This window comes from Delphinus delphis, chromosome 3 (assembly GCF_949987515.2).
Source record: "Delphinus delphis chromosome 3, mDelDel1.2, whole genome shotgun sequence".
NCBI classification, from domain to species: Eukaryota; Metazoa; Chordata; class Mammalia; order Artiodactyla; family Delphinidae; genus Delphinus; species Delphinus delphis.
In genome coordinates this window covers 44,006,774-44,030,697 of record NC_082685.1, presented here as the reverse complement: position 1 = coordinate 44,030,697, position 23,924 = coordinate 44,006,774, and the positions used below count along the sequence as shown (strand labels likewise).

Genomic DNA, 23,924 nt, shown 5'->3' with positions numbered 1-23,924 from the left:
CTTCATCTGTAACAGGAGGTACTAGTATCTTTTTTGTGGGGAATAAAGAAATTAATTAAGACAAATGTTTAGTAGTGCAAGTGTTTAGCAAATACTCAATGAACGATAGCTTTTACTCTCGTTATGATTCCTAATGCACTGAACATTATCTAGCTCACCTGGGCAACATCTGAGGCTAACCAGCCACTGCTGGATATTCAGACAACTTCCAGAATTAACTAAATGCACCTACATATTCCTTTGCATTTGCCTTCACCCTGTTTGCATTTTCCCTCTCCCCAGACCCTTGCAGAGCCAGCACCTTTGCCTACTGCTGAATCAGTTTTGCTTTTTTGGTTTTGTGTTTTGGTGTTCTTGTCCATACAATGGACCGAATTATTGAGGTTTGTTTTCTCACTTCTTCTTCATGCAGTAAGGTTCTACATCGGACGGTACGCACTTTGAGGTACGTTCAGATCCGGCAGTGAATGCACAAAAGCCATTGTCAGCGTCAGCTTCTCAGACAAAGTCCTGTGTGGTCCACAGCCCAGCTCTGCTCCGTCTCCTGTTCATCACCCTGCTGTGAGAATCATCAGGGGATGTTGGAACCACAGGGAACTAGAGCCAAATCTTCTGTTTTACCAGTGAGGACCACAAGGGCCAGAGACAGGAAGACACTTGTCAAATTTCTGCAGAGAGGCAGACAGGGGTGGGTCTGTGCATTCGACCCCAAGTGTGGGAACTCACTTGCCTGTGCACCCTGGATGGCTTCCTCTGACCTCTGTGCCTTTGCTCTGTAGACCTGAGCTCTGATGGGGTCAAAGATGCCGTTCCTTCCTTCCCTTCACCTCCCTCACCCTCCCTCCTGGCTTTGGGTAAAGCTGGAAGGGGCAGCCCTCCTGAGGTCCGTGTTGTACCCACAGTTTCTGCTCCCACAAGCATCCTCAGATGCCTCTTACACACGCCATGTACTGACATGGGGCCTTAGAAGCTCAGAGCCCAGTTGACAGGCAGAGAGGTGAGAAGATTGAAAACACTTTAAACTGCGTCGACATTAAAGAAGTGAGAAGAAGGCAGGTGGGAAACGCTTGTAATGACCGACATAGAGAGGTGATAAAAATGAGGAGACCTTACGGCTTGCCTTCTCCTGCTCCCCTGAGACCAAGGAGACAACTGATTTTAATTTCACGTGACAGGTCCCGCTGTTTGGTGGTGGTAACCAGGTTGAGGAGGATTCCAAAGCTGCACCTGGGCTCCACAGGCACGAAGGCTAGGGCTCACCATCTGCCCTGGTCTCCCTCTTGAGAAGGATTTGCCCTTTCCTCTGTATATACAGAACATGCTGTGCTTCTACTGTAGGATTTAGTTCATTTTCTCATGTCCCGTTTTTATCCACGGTTCAGGAGTCTGTCTTCCTCATCACGTTAGAACATCCCTCTTAAAGGCAGGGGCCTTGATTTCTGTTTTCCCCTTACTGTATCGCATAGGACGTACTGAGTCAATACATTAATTATTCAGTGAACGTTATGATTAGATACACTGCAAGGTACTTTAGCTTAACAGTAACACCTCACCTTGTGGGATCAGACATACATAGGTGTGAATTCTAGCTCTGCCTTTATCAGTTCTGTGACTTCCACCTACCTGTGCCTCAGTCCTTCTTTTATAAAATAATAATAATACTAGTAATAAAAGTGTGTACTCTCTCAGACTGTTACAGAAATTGAGAACTGTTAATTACTTTAAAATGTCTAGTCTAGTTCCTAGCATTAAAGGGCTCAGTATACACGAGCAGCTATTAGTAACATCAGAAATCACCATCATCATTTGTTGACACGGGTCTTATGCTGGGAACCGGAATCCCCAAATCCTCAATCAGTCCCTGTCTTTCCTCAGACATGAGAGGGAGAGAGGCAAAGGAATAAATGGAAGGGGAAAAAAAAGAAAGAAACCCAATGTTTCTTACTCCGCGGCTGTTGCACTGAGCCACACTGTGGGCTGAAGGGCCCATGAAAGCCTCGTTCCTGAGGCTCTCCCCTAACCTTGGATCTGTGGATCCCAGCACCATGGAAACTAGAAAAGACCAACCCAAGGCAATGAGGGGGTGGGGGCAGTTGTTTTGCCCAATTTCTCAAATAAGGCAGGCCCAAACTCTCCACTCAGATCTTCAGGGTGGAAGAGGTCCGACCTACCCATGCTCAAAGCTGCCCCCCGGTTGCCTAGCACGCCGAAGAATCAAATCCAGCAGCTCTGCCGCTACAGCCCAAACTGGCCTCGCCACCTCCTTACCTGTTTCGGGGGGAGGCACTGAGGGAGGGGATTATCCTAAACCCCCCAAAAAACAGGGGGGTGGGGTAAGGTACTGGCATGACTGTAGTGGTGGGTGGTGTGCAGCTATGAGGGAGGTCACTAACATAATGCTCTGAAGTGTGTGTAGAGGGTATGGAGAAAAGCAGAAGCTGAAACACAGACATGGTTACTGGATGTGGTCAGCGGTAACAGAATGTGGATCTGAAAATGACCATGCTGGCATAGCCCATGCCAATCCTCTCACAGTTGAGGAAACAAAATTCTTCACCTAAGGAGTGAAACAGTCCCCCCACTTGTTTATTCATTTACTTGGCACTGATTGTAGCTCTGAATGCCAAGGACTATGTTGTATACTGGGTAGGCAAGCTGAGAAAAAAGCCTAAAAGAGGGATAGATAATCAACAAGCCAACCATCCATCAGATGCAGCGAAGTCTCTCGTAACCAACTTCCATTCAACCATCTCTTTGGATTGACTTGCATTCTCCATCATCTCTGTAAACCCCACACCTTCTGGCAAGTAGCCTCTTCTCTGATCAGCCCATATATTTCTGCTCACATCAACTCTGTTGGAGGTGGGCTAGGAATCCATTCCATTTGTTTCCAAACCTATTTATACTTCTGTGTTTTACTCATATTTCTGCAGTGCAAGCAGAAATTATGTAAACTGGTAAAATACAAATGCAAAAAAAAAAGTTGTTTTACTTCTCTGGAAACTAAGTTAAATACTTTGAAAGGCTCAAAGATGAATCCCTAAAAACATGGTAATGCTAGGTATAGGCAAGGCAACTATTAAAGGTCAGGTGCAAAACACAAAAAAATTCTGCACTTACATTTATTTTACGTCAAGTTCCCACTACAACAAAAGCTTGATAAATACATGTGCACTTAGGTGTTTTAAGCTAAAAGAAAACACCTGCAATGAATCATTTTTATGATTCTTTGTTTTAACCATATTTTTCAAATAGTTTAACCACTGTCCCCACTGCATCAGATAAAAGGGTTTTCACTGCAGTTGCGACTCGAGTAAAGTGCTGTGAAGGAAACAAACTGAATGTGGTGACAGAGCACAGAGGATGACCTACTTAGGGTGGTCCTTGAAAGATGGGAAGAAGCCAGCCAAGCAGAAGTGGGAGAGAAGAGTTCGAGGTAGAGGGCACAGCATGGGGAGTGGGGGAGCTTGGTGTGTTGGAGGAGCTGCAGCAGTGGATGGGGAGACGGAGAGGATGAATGAAACTGTCCAGATCAGCAGGTTTCAGACAAGGCAGACCTTTACACGTCATGCAAGGGAGTATAAACATTACTGAAAGCATGATGAGGACCCTCTGGGAGCTCAAGGGGACGATGACAGGACCCCATTTCCACTTTTAAAAGAACACTGTGGCTGCTATCTGAAGAGCGGGGATGAAGGTGAGAAAAGGGAAGAGGGCAAGGTGGAAGCAGGGATAAAGGAAAGTGATAAAGGAAGCGATAACACGTAGTAAGTACAGTCGTCCCTTGGTATCCGAGGAGGATTGGTTCCAAGACCCTCCTCGGATACCGAAATCCATGCATGCTCAAGTCCCTTATGTAAAATGGCATAGTATTTGTATATAACCTATGCACGTCCTCCCGTATACTTTAAATCATGTCTAGATTACTTATAATACCTAATATAACACAAATGGTGTGAAATAGTTATAAATACAATGTAAGTGCTATGTAAAGAGTTGTCAGCACGCAACAAATTCAAATTTTGCTTTTTGGAACTTTCTGGATTTTTTTTCCAAATATTTTCAATCCACAGTTGGTTGGTCTATGGTTGTGGAATACAGGCACGGAGAGCTGACTCTGTGCGTGGTAAGGACTGACAGCACTAAGCCAGGAGGAGGGGTAGTGGGCTGTGGAAGTAAGTAGATACATTTGTGGCATCTTTAGAAGGACTTATATCCATGTTTTCTCTCGTCAGTCAATCAGCACGACCAAACTTACAGCTAATTTTTGAAAGGCATTTGTGATCTGATGGGGGAAAAAAAACCCAGAAGTCAAGCAAGTTGGTTTTCTTTCTCTAGTTTGATAGCTGTTGGCTGTGTTACTCAGAGCAAGCCTCTTAACCCCTGGGAGCTCATCTGGATAAAGTGAATAATACTATCCTGTCCAGTCCATGTCATATTTGCGTTGTGCAATTTGAATAAGATGATGGCTGACGGGTGTACACTTTATAGCGAATGTAGGTCTTGGGTAATCTCACAGAGAGTAAGGCAGGTATTATTGCCCTCATTTCCCAGGCGAGAAAAACAAAATGTATTCAACAAACAAGTTACTGAGCATCTACTATATCAAGACCAGGGCTAGGCTGTGCGACTTTAAAAATAAACCCAGCTCTGCCCTACAGAAGTTCACAGCCTGATGAAAAAGACAGTCATGAAACTGAAATTATAGACTATCAAGATAAGTATAATACTAAGAAAGAAAGCACAGGAGAAACTCAGAGGAGAAAGTAATTAATTTTTTCTGTAAGGGTTGGAAGGCTTCCCACTGGAGTCAACATGTGATTGGGGTCTTGAAGGATGTGTAGAAGTTTTTCAGGGGCTGAGAGGCATTTGTGAGGAATGTGTGCAGAGGCAGAGAGACCTAGAAGGAGATGGTCTGCTGCACACAGCAGTGTGGTCGTAGTCTCCAGTGTTTGGTGGACTATTAAGGAATGAAGCTGGGGGTGGACTGGGGCCAGTGAGGCTCTCCCACATGGAGCTCTGTGGGTGCATTATGCCCAAGCAAAAAAAATAGTACAGGGCTTCCCTGGTGGTGCAGTGGTTGAGAGTCCGCCTGCCGATGCAGGGGACACGGGTTCGTGCTCCGATCCGGGAAGATCCCACATGCCACGGAGCGGCTGGGCCCGTGAGCCATGGCCGCTGAGCCTGCGCGTCCGGAGCCTGTGCTCCACAATGGGAGAGGCCACAGCAGTGAGAGGCCCGCGTACCACAAAAAAAAAAAAAAAAAAAATAGTACAGTAGCTTCATGCTTATGCCTTCCTCAAATGCTCTCAGCAGTTCTGCATTGTATCTGTGCCTGTGCCTTTTACTCTCTCCTTCCTCACTTACTCTTTTCCCCAGAATTAGTTTGAATCTCAGCCTTTCCCCTCCCACACACACTCCTGGATCTCAATTGAGCAGGGACATACAAAAAGAACACCTCTGGACAGTAAGAAATGCTTCTATTCTCAGAATTCCTTGTAGAATTCAAGGAGCCTGGACTGTTTCTTAGCAGGAGCCATTCATCCCATGTTTTGAGAAACCTTGAAAAGTGATTCAGATTTTGGTACAAAGGGAACTAAATACCGGGGAGTTGGCTGCGGGGGAGGTGTTTCTGCAGAGAAGGCAGTTGGGCTTTTGCTAAAGAGTCTTGGTTGGAAGTTTTCTAGGAGGCCTGAGTTCCAGTCCCTGGGCTGGACAGCGTGCTTCCAGGCCTCAATTCTCCCATCCGGAAAATGATAAATAAGGAAACGTGTATTTTTAGAGGTGGAAGAGCGTTAGAGTTAATTGAATCTCACTCTTCCTTTTTTCACAAATGAGGAAATGAACTCCAAAGGGGAGAAATAACTTGATTAAGGTCATATGGAGAACTGGCAGCTTGTTTAGTCATTCACTCATCCATTCCATCCAAGCAAATGTCTTGGTGCCTCTCCTGGGTCAGGTACCTTGTTAGAGGCTAGGACTAGAGCAGGAGATTAAATAGTCATGATCTCTGCCATACTGGGGGAAATGAAATAATGACACCAATGAACAAAACATTAAAGGGGATAACGAAAGACAGAGATAAGCTATGATGGAAATAAACACGGTACTGCTATAGAGAATAAAAGGGCAAGAGTATAGAGAAAGCCTCTCTGAAGAAAGAACACTAAAGCGGAGGCCTAAAGAATAAGGAGTCAGCCACCTGAAGAGGGTTGGAAGAGCTTTCCAGGGGAGAACAGCATGTGCAAAAGCCCCAGGGCAAAAACGTTTGGACTGTCCTGAAAGGTAAAAGAAAGACCAGTGGGAAGCAGAGGCAGAAGGGGCGTGGCCTGGGAGCAGATGTGGCATAGGAGAGGTAGGAAGGGCTTACAGTTTGCAGCCTTAAAATTCAAAGTGCCCTTATTAGTAAATCCTTGATTGACCTTCACATCCCTGTTAGGACGGAAAGGCAAGTACAGGTTCATAATAAGACTCTACCAGTTGAACATTTGTTTAAAATTCGCTATTCTCAGTGTGCTTTTCTGAGACCTGGATTAGAAGAGCAGGAAAAGAAAAAAAAAGGTTGAGCTTTTCTTCTGTATCCACCTCTCACTTGGTTAGGTTTCACCTCGAGAAATCAGCCAAGGGCAGGGGTCATGGGTGAGTTCAGATATCAGATGGGGTAGAGCTTGGTTTCTGGCGGTGTCGTATGGTTTGGAGAGCCGGAACCTCTCGTTTTTGTAGCTTTACTTCACCCTTCAGTTCTGTCCTTTCACCTCCCCAGTGAATACACCCTCGCTGGAAAAATGAATTTCACTTTTACAGGGCACCCTCAGGCAGTCATCTGCGGATTTCCATGCAACTCTGCCTTGACGGACAGGTGCTAATCAAGGTCACAGTGTGCAGTGTATTGTGGGCTCACCACTTGGCTTAGGAAAACCTATTTATATGCACGATTTTCATAGGACAAGAATAGCAAATGAGAAACAAAATATTTTTTCCCACTCATCCAGGGAACGGAATCAACATCGGCAAAGGATGAGTCTGGCTTCATTTCCTGAATCATTTACCTGGTGTTCCTGGCAGGGATAGTTCATACGTGAACCAGCAGAAGATGCTGTGTGATGGGGGGGTAGGTGGCACAGGCTGGTGACTAGGCCTGGGGCAGAGGAAGCTATGAGGCTGATCTCTCCCACAACCTTCTTCCCTTTGGCTAGCGTCCTTGCTTTTATCTATTCTGCTCTAGTTGGTTACTCTGCTAGTTCTCAAAGGCTGCACAGTGGCAGAGCTAAGTAGATGTATTCCCTACCTGGACTTTTCAGTGAACCCCACCTCCTACCCCCAAATGAGACTGAGTGAGCACGTACCCCAGCCCTGGTCGGCAGCCTTAACCTCTACCCCAGAACCCAACCCTAGAATGAGCCCTGACCTCAGCTTCAAATCCAGGTTCCAACTTTGTCCAGCCCCTCCCCCTAGCCCCAGACCGTGCCCCTGACCCAGCACTCCTGACTAAGCCCCTACATGTGCCTGGGCCTTGGCCTTAAAGGGTGCAGCCACAATGCCGTGCATCCCCGGGTACATATCCACTTTTTAAATAGCCTCTGAAAGCACCTGTCCTCTCAAAGCTCGGGTCCCCCTTGCCATCTCATCAGAGAAGCCTTTAGCCAGGCGGCAGTGTTACAGCCTCCTCTAGCCCAAAGCCAGCGAGCGCATAGGAGAGGAGCCTGGAACTCAGAACCGCACCACCTACTTGGTGTCTGACTGTCCTTGTGTCAACACTTCAGCTGGAGTCAGTCTGTGAGCTTCAAAACCAGCAGGGCTTTGAAGCAGCAAGCAGTAGCCTCAGTCATATCGGGATGTCAGTGATTGAGCTGGACTCTCTCATGGCTCCTTTCCCCTGCCCTCCCCGCAGTGTGAATAACCAAAGCCACTGCAGAAGAATCACAAGACACGGGAAGAAGGACATGGGTTCACACCTGTGTCCGTCATCCCCCAGCTATAGGATCCCCGGTTCCTCATCTGTATGTGGGCTCCAGCATCATCAGTCACGCCCTACCCATCTTACTGGGTATTCACAAGAGAAAATGGATGTGAGAGATTTAAAAATCATATAATACACTCTGAGCAATGACTACCTCTCTCAAAATTTCAGCATTTCATCTCTCCTGCCATCCAGTAGCGAATCGCATAGAGTAGGAGTTGGCCACAGGCCACATCCAGCACAACGCCTGTTTTTGTAAATAAAGTTTTACATGGCAGATAAAGTTTCACACGCATTTATTGACATATTGTCTTTGGCTGCTTTTGTGCTACAAAAACAGCATAGAGCACTTGCAGCAGAGACTTGCAGAGCCCTCAAAGCCTAAGACACTTACTACCTGTTCCTCCACAGAAAAACCTGCTGACACCTGGCACAGAGGGTCAGAGCAATGGCTCTCAAGTTGGAATTCCTGTGTTTGGACACTGAATCTTCTACTTTGTGGCTGTGTAACCTTGGGCGAGTTACTTGGTCTCAGTTTTTTCTCCATAAAATGGGGATAACAACTGTCTCCCTACTCTATACTACTAAAATAGTAGTAAATGAGCAATTCACGGAAAGCACGTAGCGTAATCCTAGGCACACAGTAAGTGCTCAGTGTTGGCTGATATTATCATCAGGGGAATGAAAGCTCTGGTGTGTGATGACAGACTTTCAGGGGACAGAGTTAGTGTGGTTCAAGGCACAGGCCAGGGAGGAGGACAGACCTGGATTCATATGCCAGCTCTGCCGCTTATCGCACGAATGACTTGTGAGCGATTAATGGCCCTGAACTTCAGCTTCCTCATGCCTGAAATAGGAAAAACAAATATAGGATTGTTGTGAGGAGTAAATGGTAGTGCTTAGAACAGGCTCTGGCCTATGGTAAATACTCAGTAGGTGACGGAACTATAATAATAAATAAGATGAAGAGTAGTATTTTTCCCAAGTAAGCGCAGTCACCCAGAACAGATAGGTAGTGAGAGGTCTCCAGTATGCTGACGTCTCCAGGAGGCTCCACCTGTGGCTACTGACACCCTTGACATCAGGTTTTGCATATTCCAAGCACATGTAAATTCTGTAGACTTCAGAGTGGGGTTGGGCAGACAGCTGCCTCTTAGGAGGCTTTCCCCAAGGCTAATAGGCCCTCAAGATCCAGTACCTTTTAGCACTAACAATCTATGACCCTATGATGGTTCTTGGGTTAAGTGATACGTCAAGGAGGACAGCACACGTGTGTGTGTGTGTGTGTGTGTGTGTGTGTGATTATATGAACTATCTCTGAAAGATCCTCTTCCTGTAATACTACATGGTTGCATAGTTTTCTACGCAGGGTGAAAATGCCCTCGTTCTGAATCCTTTAGACATCCTAAGGATTGAATTATGTAATGGGATGTAAACCTTCTTGCCAGGGAGCACTGTCTAAGGAGACTGGGTGTTGTGCGTGGAGTACATTAAGGTTGCCTGGGTTCTGGACGCCAGCCTAGGAGCACAGCTCTCATTCTCTACTGGCTTAAGACAACAGGGAGTGACAGAGTTCAGCGGGCTGAAGCAGGGGGAATTTGGACAAGGGGCAGGGGATAACGCATACCCCCCAAGCTCATGGTTGTGAGACAGTCAGCTAAATTTAGAAGACTGTGAAACAAGTAATATCACCAAGCATTTATGTCGATTCCCTGCCCAGCTCTATATAGGATACATCACATTGTACATACCAAGAAAAACCATAGCGTTGAAAGGCCTCTGCCTTCAAGGGAGCTTACACCTCAATTGTGGATGAAAGATATAAATACACAAAACGTCATGTAATAATATAAAGGAAGAATAATGAGTCCACCCAATGCAAGAAATGCCATGGAAGCAAGATTAGGTCAATTGTCAAGAATAGTATCCATGGATTAATATAGGTGAATGACCTACATTCATTCATTCTTCATCCTCTCATTTACCAGGAATACTCTGTAGCCATTGTGTGATGCCCTCTAGGGATTGTAAAGAATAAATAAGCTTTATGACGGCAGAGGCATCGTCTATGTTATTCACCACTCTGTTCCACAGCGTCTAACCCATCAGGAGACAGGCAACAGCAACTGAATGAGAAGTAACTCCTTACCTAACTTTGGTGTTCAGATGCATGGGACATTTACAGAGCTCCTTTATGGTCTCAGACTTTCCCTTATATTATAAAATACTAGAAAATACAAATTTAGTAGACATCTGTTGGTTTGATATGCCTGACATCCATCTTCTCTCTGTCCACAATGTATTCATTTTCCTTTGGCAAGATTACTTCCTTAGTAATCTTAGGAAGATAATTAGTTTCCCTGCCTTCCCTCGACCAATGGATGACTCCCAACCTGAAAAAGGCCAGGCTCAAGCTGTGTGGAGCAGTGATCACAAATGGCTGGGGCAACAGTGACACTCTGAAGATACCGTCCATGAAATTCTCACATCTAGATTCCCCGAGTTCCTGCAATTTCTGTCTCTCTAAGGTCCAGTCTTTGAGCTGAGGGTCTCCCCTATCCTTTCTTCTTTTGTCTTCAGTTAGCATGCATTCATTTCTGTTCCCAGTCAAAGAACTCACACTAATAAAACATGAGGCCTTGATAAAAATTTGTAAGGGGCATACATTTCTAAGGACATTGAAGAGAGGGATGGAGACCTTTAGATTACAGTTAGAAATGGGGAGGCATGAGAGGGTCACAGAAGAGGTGGCATGTGAGCTGAACTTCTAAAGAATGGAAAGAATGTGGAGAGGAAGACGGCAGAAGTTAGGAAGGCTGTGCAGGCTAGAACCAGAGCGTGGGCAAAGGCCCAGAACCTAAAGAAGCCCAGAAGCATCCAAGAACAGCAGCATCTACACTAGAACCTGATGAACTCGCTGGTCCATTTCTGCAGCCCCATTACACTTGAGTCAGAAGATGTTCCCTTTCCCATTTTCCATTCACTCATAACCACCTTCCCCTCTACTGCGTCTCCTCCACTGCCTTGAGCTACAGGATGTTAGAGCTGAAAGGTCTGATAAGATCAGCTAGTACTGACCATCTCAGAGCAAGGTGATGTTCTAGGACTCTGCAGGTACCCAAGCCACACATGAAGTACCATACACCTTAGGGGAGCATTAAGTTTACTCAGAGACTTATATGATCTGTTTTTCTTCACATTCATTTTTACTGCTTTTCTCCTTTGTCCTACACTATGTCTACCCTGGCTTTCTATTTCTCAAACTCCTCAGTCTTTTCCTGAATCTTATTAAGAGCCTTTGTACCTTCTGTTCCTTCTGCCTGAAACTGTTCCCCTGGCCCTTTGTCTGGCCAGCTTCTTTTTATGGTTCATTCTCTCAGCTTAAACGTTAGTGCCACAGAGAGGGTCTCCCTCACCGTCTTATCTGAAGTAGCGCCTCCAGCCACTCTCACGTCATCCCACGTTATTGTCTTCGTAACGCAGTATCCCAAATAATCTTGCTGATTTGTATATCATCCCTCTCCCCTCTCTACATCCTAAGCTCCATGATGGCAGGTTTTCAGCGTTGTATCCCACTGGCACCACTGCTGTCTAACATACACCATGTGCACAGTAAACATTTGTTGGAAGGGTGGATGAGTAGATAGAAGAAAGAGAAATTCCCTGTCTATAGAACTAGACATCTCCAATGAGTATAGCCGTTTTATTGGAGGTATTTAACACACACACAAACACACACAAACACACACACACACACGAGAAACACTGATTTAGTGTAAACTTCATTGTCCAGATGGGGAAAATGCAGCCCAGAGAGAAAAAGGGGCTTGTTCATGGTTCCAGATTTGCTTCTTTGCGTTTACTTTTCCAGAACCATGTCAGGCACCTGAAGAGTTTTCCAGCAGAACCTACAATCTCTCAGTCTGTTTGTCCTTCCGCTGTCCCTGGTTTCATATGTCAGCCCACAAGGTGAGTCTAATTCCAGGACCACTGAGCCCAGCCTTGATCTAATTCTTAGCCTCATATACCGTGTCACATCTCAGTGGCTTTCAGTGCCTGGTAATTAACACTCATGTTTCATAATAAATGCACGAATCTGAGCAGGGGAGGATGCCTCCTCTTCCGCATCTCCCTCCGCTGTCCTGTCCCAACTGGGCTCCAAGGCCAGGGTGAAGAGAAGCCCTGTGAAGCTGAGATGAATCCAAAGCCAAAGGAAATGCAACATGGACACGAGACGCAGGGGCTTAACTTCTCTAGTCCTGCCAAGGCCCTTGGCAATCTGGTCGCCACCCACCCGCCCAACTCTGTGCAAAAGTCCCCACCCTAGTTGTACTGGCTTTTCTGGAGTTTCTCTAAGGTTCCTTCCTCTCTCTTACCTCATTGCCTTTGGATAAACTGGTCCCTCTACCTGGATATTGACACAGGTGCTTAGTACCGTGCGTGCCTGTAGTAAGTGCTCAGTAAACACTGGCTATACTGGTAGCTATGACCACTTATTCTGTGTTTAAACCCCTTATTACTCTCTCAAAATAACCTTTCTTTCCCTTAATTTAAAACTTACTGGACTTCCCCAGTGGTGCAGTGGTTAAGAATCCGCCTGCCAATGCAGGGAACATGGGTTTGAGCCCTGGTCCGGGAAGATCCCACATGACACGGAGCAACTAAGCCCGTGCGCCACAACTACTAAGCCTGCGCTCTAGAGCCCGTGAGCCACAACTACTGAGCCCACGTGCCACAACTACTTACTTAAGTCTGTGCGCCTAGAGCCTGTGCTCCGCAACAAAGAAGCCACCGCAATGAGAAGCCCGTGCACTACAACAAAGAGTAGCCCCCACTCGCCACAACTAGAGAAAGCCCGCGTGCAGCAACGAAGACCCAACACAACCAAAAATCAATCAATAAATAAATAAAACGTAGAACTCTTGTCTAAGCTGTGAGAAGGCAGAAGACACACCTGTCTTGTGTCATCCCTGCATCCTGGTTTTCTGGCAATATTAGTTTCTGGTGCTCAAAAAATATTTGTTGATTTAACAAATGAACAATAAGGTTTTATCTAGTAAATGACAGAGAAGCCCTGGACATGTCTCAGAACCCTAAATAATTGTTGTTTAGAGGAGATGGGGACAATTTATATTATATCTATTATGGTAATTCACTACATGTCACTACCAGATCTTGGATGCAAGAGACTGTAAGGGGATGGAGGGGCACTCTTATTGTCCTCTGAGCGACAGAAATAAAGCACATTTGATGTCACAAGGTTAGAGTCAGAGCAAGAATGTCATTCTCACCTGTAAGGATAGAATTATTGGAGAAGCAGGCTGAGTGTCTAAAAGTCCCCCCACCTACACACACATACTTTCCATCTCCCTCCCCCAGAATGAAGCCATCCTGTTATCTCATTATCCACTATTTACCATGAGGCTGCCACATTTCCAGGGACTGCAGCCAGGAGCCAAGAAGGAATGTCGGTGTGAGAGGCCTTAAATGAAGTGACGATAAAAAAGAAGTTGCTAATACCAGGAGTTCCCTCCCTGGGAGAGAGCTGTCAGGGCGAGTGCCCAGGGCTGGGAGATTTATTGATATTAAGTGGATGGTGCCTTAACCAGGAGTGCTTATCAAAGAGGTTTGAGCAAAGCGATGATGGAATTGGACAGCCCGCACCCGTGCAGAGCGTGGGTTTTCCTGCCCTTGCCGGTGCCTGCCCTCCTGCCTCCCCAAGAGGGAATTCCTGGCCTCGTTTTTTACTTGCTCTGATTGTTGGACACATTCCGCTACAGAATCTCTTAGAGGCAGGGACCTCGGAATCTGACACTCTGGCAGGGTTCCCTGAATGTGCGACAGCTTTTCTCTCTGCCAGGTCTCTGCTGTCGCTCTCCCTTCTACCCGAAATACTCTTTATGCGCAAGCAACTGCACCATACTCCCCTTGCTCCCTCTCCTGGCTGATGCCCAGTTCTCTTTCAAGGTCAAAGCTGCACTTCCTCTTGGAAGCCTTCTCTGAGGTCCCCACAGGCTGGGCTTAGGTGGCTCTGCCTGAACCCCGACCTCATCCCTGCCACAGCACTTACAGGGAAGTGTAATTAACTGGCTCGGTGTCGGCCTCTCCCACTGTCAAGGTGACGTCGAAGTGGGGGCTTGCCTTTTTCAATACTGCATGCCCACTGCCTAACACGGAGTCTCACGAGTGGTAGATGCTGGATGTCAAGAGGTGGATGGATGGGTGGATGGACACATGTATGGACCAACAGAAGGAGAGATGTGTGTGTATATGCTCTGCATGATCCCCAGGGACAAGAGGGGAATGCGTCGAGCGCCACCCAGTTTTGTTCTGTTTTGCTTTATTCATTTTTACTGGAGCTTAGTTGCTTTACAATGTCGTGTTAGTGTCTGCTGTACAGCAAAGTGAATCAGCTACACATATACATATATCCCATCTTTTTTTGGATTTCCTTCCTGTTTAGGTCACCACAGAGCACTGAGTAGAGTTCCCTGTGCTGTACAGTACGTTCTCATTACTTATCTATTTTATACACAGTAGTGTATATATGTCAATCCCAATTTCCCAATTCTTCCCACACCCCCTTCCCCACTTGGTATCCATACGTTTCTTCTCTACATCTGTGCCTGTATTTCTGCTTTGCAAGTAAGTTCATCTGCACAATGTTTCTAGATTCCACGTGTAAGCGATATTATACGATGTTTGTTTTTCTCTTTCTGACTTACTTCACTCCGTATGATAGTCTCTAGGTTTTGTTTTAATATCAACAGACCCTAATGCAGTAATGCGTCTTGATCTGGCAACAGAGGCAGGCAGAGTGCTACCTGAGAGGACTTTCTAGAAGCTGAAGCTGTCCCATATGCCATGACTGTTTCTTTCCAATATTGATGGAGGGAGGGAAGGGGTGGCATATCACAGAAGCCAAGAGCTCAAGCCCTGTGGTCTGACGGGTGGAGTTCAGAACTCAGCTTTGCATTGTGCTGGCCCCGGGCCTGCCCTTCCCAATTTGTAACCTACCTCACAGGATGAAAGGAGTCGACGCACGGGAATGTCCTTGACACGATGTCTGGCACTTCGTAAGTGCTCAAACGTCAGCTCCTAATTGCTACTATCAGAGGCACTATATGCACCAATGCTGTCTTAAATGGAGGACACGCACACAGTCCCACCTACTCTCATTCACTGTCAGCCTGCGAGTCTGACTGGACCAGTACACAGCAGGGTTGCAAGAGGCTGCTTTTCAGTGTTCCCTTTTCTCCCCTCGGGCTTGCTGTACCTGACAATACAAGGCTCCACCTCTAGCCCCCTTTCTGATTTGCCTTCTCTCACCTACTCTCTACTAGGTAACTAACTCACCTATATCACATTAAAAATTGTATCTTAAATACAACTCAACACTCTGAATGCACCTGGATTTAGTGCTAGGATTCTATTACAGTCGGATCCAAGAACTCAGAGCCTTTATCTGATTTCTAGGTTTGAAAACCTGCACCGGAGGTCGCTACAAGTCTGACCAGCAAATAACCAAAGTGTGCTCAATCAGTGAATATTTTTCAACTACTGAGACTAGAACGTAGACTGTTGGAGCCTGAAGAGATGTTAACTCTTACGGGGTTCAAAGCACCAATTTACAGATGGAAACTGAGGCGCAGGGAGAGCCTGGGATTGGCTCAAGGTCACATAATACTGTGCTGTGATAAAACCAAAAAGAGAAGCCTCCAGGTCTTCTGGCATCTAATCTAGTACTTTTTCTACAAGACCAAGTTATCTTTTCCAATTGAATATTTACTGTGACAGATTTAAAGAAATGTGCTACAACTAATTATATTTCTGAACATGTAACCAATTATGCATTCTCCCACAGGCCTTGGGGCCTACAGACTCTTAGTCTCTCCCTCTCCCTCGCTGTTGCTGCTCAGGCTTAGCTGAAATGAGGAGCCAGATTGAAGGTCAAATGCTGAGCAACTCGGAGGACCAGGGTCCACTTGAGTAAATCCAGGCCAGGCTACCTCCAAGCCATGCTCTTTTAGGGAGCTCTGGTTAAATGTACCCGCTTAGCCTTAGAGGATAACACACTCAATTTAAGGGAAAAGAGATTTGCAAAAGGAAAGATAGGGAGATAATTCAAGGATGGGGGAAACATCCTGGCCTCCGTGTGTGTAAGGATTCGATCGTGCCTATCTGCGCCCATTTCTTCCACCCCATCTTACCCATTCCTCCTCTACTTCTAAAGTTTCAGCAAGAAACACTGGCCACGAGGGCCCCAGAGACCCAACTAAAGGTGTGAAACCAAGTAGATGTCGTCAGGGAATATATCAGGAACATGAGATTTATATCCCCCCAGATAATATTTCATTGCAGCATGGAAAGTAAAGATCCTAAAAATACCACAGAGAGCATATTATAATATGCTAACGGGGTTCATGTGCTCGCCATACACACCTCACCCGGTAAGATGAATTGTGCTTTTTGACAAATCTATATCTAACACAGGGAGAATAATATACAGTGTATGCTTCCTGGTGGAGTAGTGAAGGATAAATAGCTACTTCAGGAGATGCCTACCCAGAACAGGGGAGGAAGAGGTCCAGGGTGGTCCAACGGTTCCTCCTCATTCCCTAGTGCAGTGCTCTCGTCAAGCACTCATCATTCATTCAACAAACATTTACTAAGCACCTACCATGTCCCAGGCGTTATGCTGGCTTTGGGGCATAAATGAGACCCCTGTTTTTAGGGAATTAACACTGACCAGAACAGTCACAGATACATACAAGTAAAAAAAGAAAACACCTTCAAATAATAATAATTCAAGCATGAAAGATAAGACAGGGGGATGTGATAGAGACTTATAGAGGGTTGAGGGGAGGGTGGAATCACTATTTAGAAGAGGTGATGAAGGAAGTCCTGTTCAGGGAGGTGAGATTTGAGTTGAGATAAAATTGCTGAAAAGGAGTCAGCATTGCAGAGAAGTAAGGGAAGAGCACTGCAGGTGGAGCGCAGAGTCTCCAGGGCAGAACAAGTGTGGAGGCCGGAGGCACAGAATACAGGTCAGGTGGCTAAGCAGGGAGCGAGGGCAGCGGTGTGAGGCAGGAGGGGGCAAAGGGACAGGTCACTCTGCCTCAGAGTCATGGTCAGATGTTTGGAGATTTTTCCTGTGTGCAGTGGGAAACCTCAAAATTTGTAAGAGGTTTTTGCACAAGGAAGGGAAACAGTGTGTTTTCTTTGTTTTTTTGGTTTTTTTTTAATTAAAAGGATCCCTCTGGTTTCCAGGTGGAGGATGAACATCACTACTGAAAACCAAATGCCATAAAGCTGAAGTCCATGAGGGCCACCTTTGGATACCAGGAGGGCCGTGGAGTGGGTTAAGAGCAGGCATATGAGGTTCTGGTTTCAAAGAGTGGTCAGTCAATGGACTGGGCACCTTGAGAAGCAGTGCATGCCCAGTAATTCAGTGTGCAAGCAGATGTTAGGGGTTGGAATTAACATATACACACTACTATACATAAAATAGACAATTAACAAGGGTCTACTTGTTCCCTATAGCACAGGGAACTCTATATTCTGTAATAACCTATATGGGAAAAGAATCTGAAAAAGAATGGTTATATGTATATGTATAACTGAATCACTTTGCTGTACACCTAAAACTAACACAACATCGTAAATCAACTATACTCCAATATACAATAAAAATTAAATTTACACACACACACACACACACACACACACACAATAAAGGGCACCTGCCAGGTTTCCTGTAGATGGTATGCTGGGTTACCCTGGAAGTTAGACAGATGACTTGTATGCTTCCATTACAGTCTTTAAAAGATTATCTTTCAGGGACATGAAGGGAAGGTCTAGGGACTGACTGAGAACCTAGACTCAGTAGGCAACTGGGTCCCAGTGGCTAATGGCATTCTTTAGTGCAGCGTGGCCCAGTGAATCAGTAACATGTTAAAAAGTATTCACCAACAAAGGGTCCTGGGGGCGTATGGATGTGAGAAAATCCGTGTTAAAGTTGAACAAGATTCCTCTCAATCTTTTATGTAGCTAGTATGCAGTTTGAAACTCCAAGAGGAGGACAGGGTTTGCACCATTTCCCAAATTTCTCTGAGCAAAGAAGCCTTTTCTTTGTTAAGGAGCATTCTGCGGGGCTAACGTTCATGGAACACATCTGGGCAGTGTTCATGGAGCGTAATTTGAGAGCCCATCTACAAAGGCAGCACGGGGTCACGGAAGCAGGTGATACGGTAAAGAGAGCAGAGGATCTAGGAATATCAACATTATCATCTTAAAAGAAAAGTGATAATACCAAAGTCACAGGGTTGTGATGAGAACTAAACAGCTTACCATATACGGCAGAGCACCCTAAAGCACAGTTACTGTGATGAGGAGGACTCGTCTGCCTCACCATCCATATCAAGATGGTAATTTTCAGGCACTGGGGTTGGCATTGGGGTTGATCACTTGACTGGGGCAAAGCCTATGAACCCTTATCCTGTACCACATATTATAATGAAGTTTAGTAGCTGAATTACCTGGACTTAGCCCCATAACCTTGGGGCTAACTTTTTGGCATTATATTCTAACCAGCAGCGTAACCGAACACAAACCAGTACTGGTAACTGCACTGGGATCTTACAAAATAGCTCCTGTGGGGATGCTCACACAGCTAAGCTACTACTGTGGCTGATAAACTGCGGGGCGGGGGGCTGAAGAATCAGCCAGGAGGATGTACAAACACAAGACGAACATCAGCAGAGAAATGTACACTGAAAACTAAGGGCTGGCTGGGAAAATCTTGTTTTCTTAAACGTGTATCAGCAGCAAGCTGACAGACCTTCTTCCTAAGGCATCTTATTATGCTTTGCCTTGACGTGATGGGCAGTGTCATAGACAGATCACTGGATTGGGTTCAAGATACCTGCCTAACTCAGATATGGTCTAGCTGTGCTACCATATTGGACATGTTCATTAACTTTCTGAGCCTTGGTTTTCCCCTTTAAAAAATGACCCAGCCATCCTTTTCCTACCTTGTACAGATAAAGTGAAAGAGCATACAGATTGTATGAAAGAGCATACAAAAGTGAAAGAGCATACAAAACAGCTTTGCATACATTTATAATTGATAACCATGACAACATTTGGTATGGAATTGGTACCTAATAAACATTGGATTCGACAGATGGATGGGTAGGTTGGACAGATGATTGGGTGAATGGATGCAGAGATGGGTAAAATGGATGGACAGTTGGACAGATTGGTGGATTGAACGAAGGGAGTGATGGATTTGTTGGATGGGTGGATGGCTAGATAACAGATGGATGATGGGTTGGATGGATAGACTAGTGGATGATTTAGTTTTAGAGCCACCTGACAGCATGGTTGCAGTACCTTCTATCCATTAATTTTTCTCTTCTCCTCTTCCAGTCTGTTCCCAGTTCTCTAAAGGAGTCTATGCCATCTTTGGGTTTTATGAACGGAGGACTGTCAACATGCTGACCTCCTTCTGCGGGGCCCTCCATGTCTGCTTCATTACACCGAGCTTTCCTGTTGACACATCCAACCAGTTTGTCCTTCAGCTGCGTCCCGAGCTGCAGGATGCCCTCATCAGTATCATCGACCATTACAAGTGGCAAAAATTTGTCTACATTTATGATGCTGACCGGGGTAAGCCAGGGGAGGGGGACTGTGGAGGGATGAAGAGAAAATTATCAGCAGGAAGAATAATGGTGCCTCTCTGTCTTCTTGAAAGGCAGGGATCACGGAGGAATGATCCAGAAATGTTTTATGTCTGTGAACTGAATTTTTGGTAATTAATCTATAACTCACATGTGGAAACACGTCCTTTGAGAGAATAACCGTCTTAACACCCCATGTCACTCTACAGCTTACCAAGTTTCCATGGTACCTGAGCCCAGACTCCAAGTCCAAGGACCTCAGTTGAATGGCTCATGGCTCATGGCTCATGATGTGGCTTTTAGGAGCATAGATTCTGGAGTCAGGCAGACCTGCATCTGAATTCTATGTTCCCTCCTCTCCAGCTGTTTGACTTTGGGCAAGCTCTCTCTGCCTCAGTTCGACCACTTCTGTAATGGGGATAAAATTCTCTATTCCTTCGTTTTTTCATCTCTGTGATGAAGATAAAACCAGTCTCTACATCATACAGTTGTGAGGACTGAATGAGACAATGACTAGAAAGGGCCTGCACAGTGCCTACAACATAATCACTGTGCAGGGTCTTCTATATATGTAAACCGCTGTCATCATCATCACCAGCATCAACATCAACCTTCCCAGGCCTTTCTAATTCTGCCTCCACCTGAATTTTGAATTTTCCACTCCATTTTCTAAATGTTTCCAATACTTTTTTCTTCTCTGTATCTTGACTCAAACAATTCCAGTTTCTGGGATGCACTTCCCTTCTCAAATCTACATATGCAAATTCTTCCTTTCTTTTGCAACCTACTGGAACACCACTTTCTCTATTTCCTGACCTTCTAAATGGAAACTCTCTTCTTTTTTCTAACTCCTGTGTTGCTTCTGTTGTACGGTCCTACCTTCCCCTGGTATACTAAATAGTCCTGTAAGAACTCAGTCATTATTGTTGTAAATAAATAAATGGATCATACAAGGTCTGGAAAGTGAGGCACAGGAATTTTGCCCTGAGCAAAAAGGAGGTTTTATAGAAGTTTGCCTTTAGGGAGGCTTACAAGACTTTTGAATAGGAGAGTGCTTTGTGAAATGGTTTTTCAGGAAGAGTTAGGCAGGGTTATTCAATGAGAATTAGCTGGCAGGAGAGGCCAGAAGCACTCTATTTTCTTCAATTTTCCCTTCTCTCTATTTTAATGATTTCCCTTCTCAGACAAGCAGCCATTATGAGGATGACCTGCAGAAGGGCTATTTCAGGTCAGTTTTGTGGCATAATGAGGCTTGAGGTCTGGAAGTGGCATAGACAGAAAAATGTAACTTTCATTATAGAGGATCATCTCTGGGGTCAGTCAGCAAAGCGCCCATACTCAAAGGGGCTCCGCCTACCTCACAACTCTGAACTCAGAGTTCTGCCATTTGCTAGCTGTGCGGGCTTGGGCCAATGACTAAATCTCTCTGAACCTCCATTTCCACACTTGTGAAACATGGATAATAACGGTACCTACCTCAGAGAATTAAGTGAATTGAAGACAGGAAAGCTAACAGGGCAATGCCAGACACATAGTAAACTTTCAGTAAACGTGACTTAAGCATACCAACCTTATACTTTAAAAAACAAAAAGGAAGAAACAACAGAATCAATCTACAGATGACTCTTTATGCCAGGCACCATACTGGTCACTATGGGAGGGATTAGCAATGTTATTGGAAGACAGAAATGATATATGTGCAAAAGATTGATTAATAATGCAAGAGTGAAATATGAAATAACCATCTGTTGCAGGCAGAACACTGACCTTCCCCTCTCCGCCAACGACATCTGTGTTCTAATTCCTGGAACCTGTGAATATGTTATGTTAAATGGCAAGAGGGATTAAGGTTACAGATGGAATTCACATTGCTAATCGACTGACCTTAGAACAGAGAGATGGGCTTCCCTGGTGGCGCAGTGGTTAAGAATCGGCCTGCCGATGCAGGGGACACGGGGTCGAGCCCTGGTCCAGGAAGATCCCACATGCCGCGGAACAACTAAGCCCATGCGTCACAACTACTGAGCCTGTGCTCTAGAGCCCATAAGCCACAACTACTGAAGCCCATGCACCTAGAGCCTGTGCTCCGCAACAAGAGAAGCCACGACAATGAGAAACCGGCACATCACAACGAAGAGTAGCCCCCGCTCGCCGCAACTGGAGAAAGCCCGCGCACAGGAATGAAGACCCAACACAGCCAAAAATAAAAACAAATAAATTAATTAATTAAAAAAAAAACAGAGAGATTATCCTGGATTATTTGGGTGAGCTCAGTGTAATCACAAGGGTCCTTAAGTGTGCAAGTTGAAGGCAGAAGAGTCAGGGTCAGAGTATAATGTGAGAGACTCAACCAGTCACTGCTAGTTTTGAAGCTGGAAGGGGCTATATACCAAGGAGAGCGGGCATCCGCCAGAATCAGAAAAGGCAAGAGGGCTTCCCCTGGTGGCACAGTGGTTGAGAGTCCGCCTGCCGATGCAGGGGACACGGGTTCATGCCCCGGTCCGGGAGGATCCCGCATGTCGCGGAGCGGCTGGGCCCGTGAGCCATGGCCGCTGAGCCTGCGCGTCTGGAGCCTGTGCTCCACAACAGGAGAGGCCCGTGTACCGCAAAAAAAAAAAGCAAGAACAATTTCTCCGCTCGAACCTCCGGAAAATAACACAGCCCTGCCCATAACTTGAATTTAGCTCAAGGAGATTCGTTCCACACATCCGACCTCTGGCAGTATAAGATGATAAATATGTTGTTTGAAGCCACTACGTTTACAATAATTTGTTACAGCCGCAGTAGGAAACTAATACACCATCCATGTCCCAAAGATGAAACAAAGCAGTACTGAGTAATGGATTCCTCTATCATTTAGCTATAAATCAGAAGAGAGTAGCTTAACTCAGTACACATTGATTGAATACCTACTGTGTGACAGGCAGAGCACCAGGTACTGAGGTATACTGAACATGCGTAAACGTGGTTGACAATTATTAGGTGCTGTTTAGATATCACGTTAGCACATTTAATCAGCAGTTGCTAAACACCTAACAGTAATCAATGTTTATAAAACCCTTGCCATGCTGGAGACATTCTCATTCAATCCTCAGGATGACAGTGCGAGGTGGACGTTATTAACGTCACCCTTTTACTACTGAAGACACTAAACTGTAGCCAGGTGAATTAGTCCGTACAAGATCATTTAACTAGTATATTTGTAGCATCAGGATTTGAGCCTCAGATTCGATGTTTAATCACTGACTCTATTGCGTGCTATGTTCTGCAAACAGAAACACAAAACAGACGCAGAACCTGACCTCGGTGAGCTCAGACTTGCGAAGAGCAAGCTGGAGCTGAGTTTAGTGGAGGAGCGGGGTTGGCGGAAGTGGGGTGATGCTGTGGATCCTGACTGCCACCTCTCTGTCCTACTCACCCGACCTCCAGGTCTGTCCGTCCTGCAGAAAGTCCTAGACACAGCGGCCGAGAAGAACTGGCAGGTGACAGCCGTCAACATTTTGACAACCACAGAGGAGGGATACCGGATGCTCTTCCAGGACCTGGAGAAGAAAAAGGAGAGGCTGGTGGTGGTGGACTGTGAATCCGAGCGCCTCAGTGCTATCCTGGGCCAGGTAGTGAGTGCAGCAAAGTGCCCTCAGGGTGGGCGTGGGAGACAGCTCATGAGCGAGCGGGGTGACCCTTTGCCTTTGGTGTTACAAAGAGAGTTCTTGACTAGATGAAACCAGAAGCCTGCCTTCTCACATTCTGTAATTCATACAGTTTAATTCTGCCATGTTACGAAATAGCACAAACAGTGGGAGCCTTCACGCAGGACTTCAAATGGTTCTCGGATCAGTTAACCAAAAACTTACCTCCAGTGCTTCCTTTTCTTGTTAAAAAGCAAAACACGTTGCATTTTAGAGTTTGTAAACTGCTATCACAACCTGTAGAGCCAGATTCCTGGCTTAGCTCTGAGTTCTGTTACCCACTGGTCTAGCATTTGGTTTCTCATCCATTTGGCCCACTGACCAGTTTTGAGTCCAAGGAGGCACCAGGCATCTCCCTTTCCTGGAACACATCCATGTGTCTGAGCAATTAATTGATTGTCCGTTCCAAGAAAGGGCACTGTAATCTCAGTAGTCTTTAGCCAGACATCTCTAAGCCACGGTTCCTCCAGTTCTCAGAAGTAAAGCATGTGTCATTGGATAGGTCACTTGTCTTTTTAAATTACATTTGTGTATTCAGATGAGCTAGCAAGGAAGTAGATTTTGCAATCGTTTTTGAACAGTGCTATACAAGTA

At 45.6% G+C, this 23,924-nt stretch overlaps 1 protein-coding gene across 2 annotated transcripts in view; it reads left to right on the top strand.

The window, feature by feature from the left end:
- The window catches only part of GRIA1 (glutamate ionotropic receptor AMPA type subunit 1), a 304,530-nt gene that overhangs the window by 141,300 nt on the left and 139,306 nt on the right, over positions 1 to 23,924 (top strand). For both annotated transcript variants that reach the window (XM_060008478.1, XM_060008479.1), the window contains exons 3-4: positions 19,391 to 19,630; positions 23,071 to 23,255. In XM_060008478.1, the coding sequence (XP_059864461.1) occupies positions 19,391 to 19,630; positions 23,071 to 23,255 (425 nt within the window). The remainder of the gene's footprint in view (positions 1 to 19,390; positions 19,631 to 23,070; positions 23,256 to 23,924) is intronic.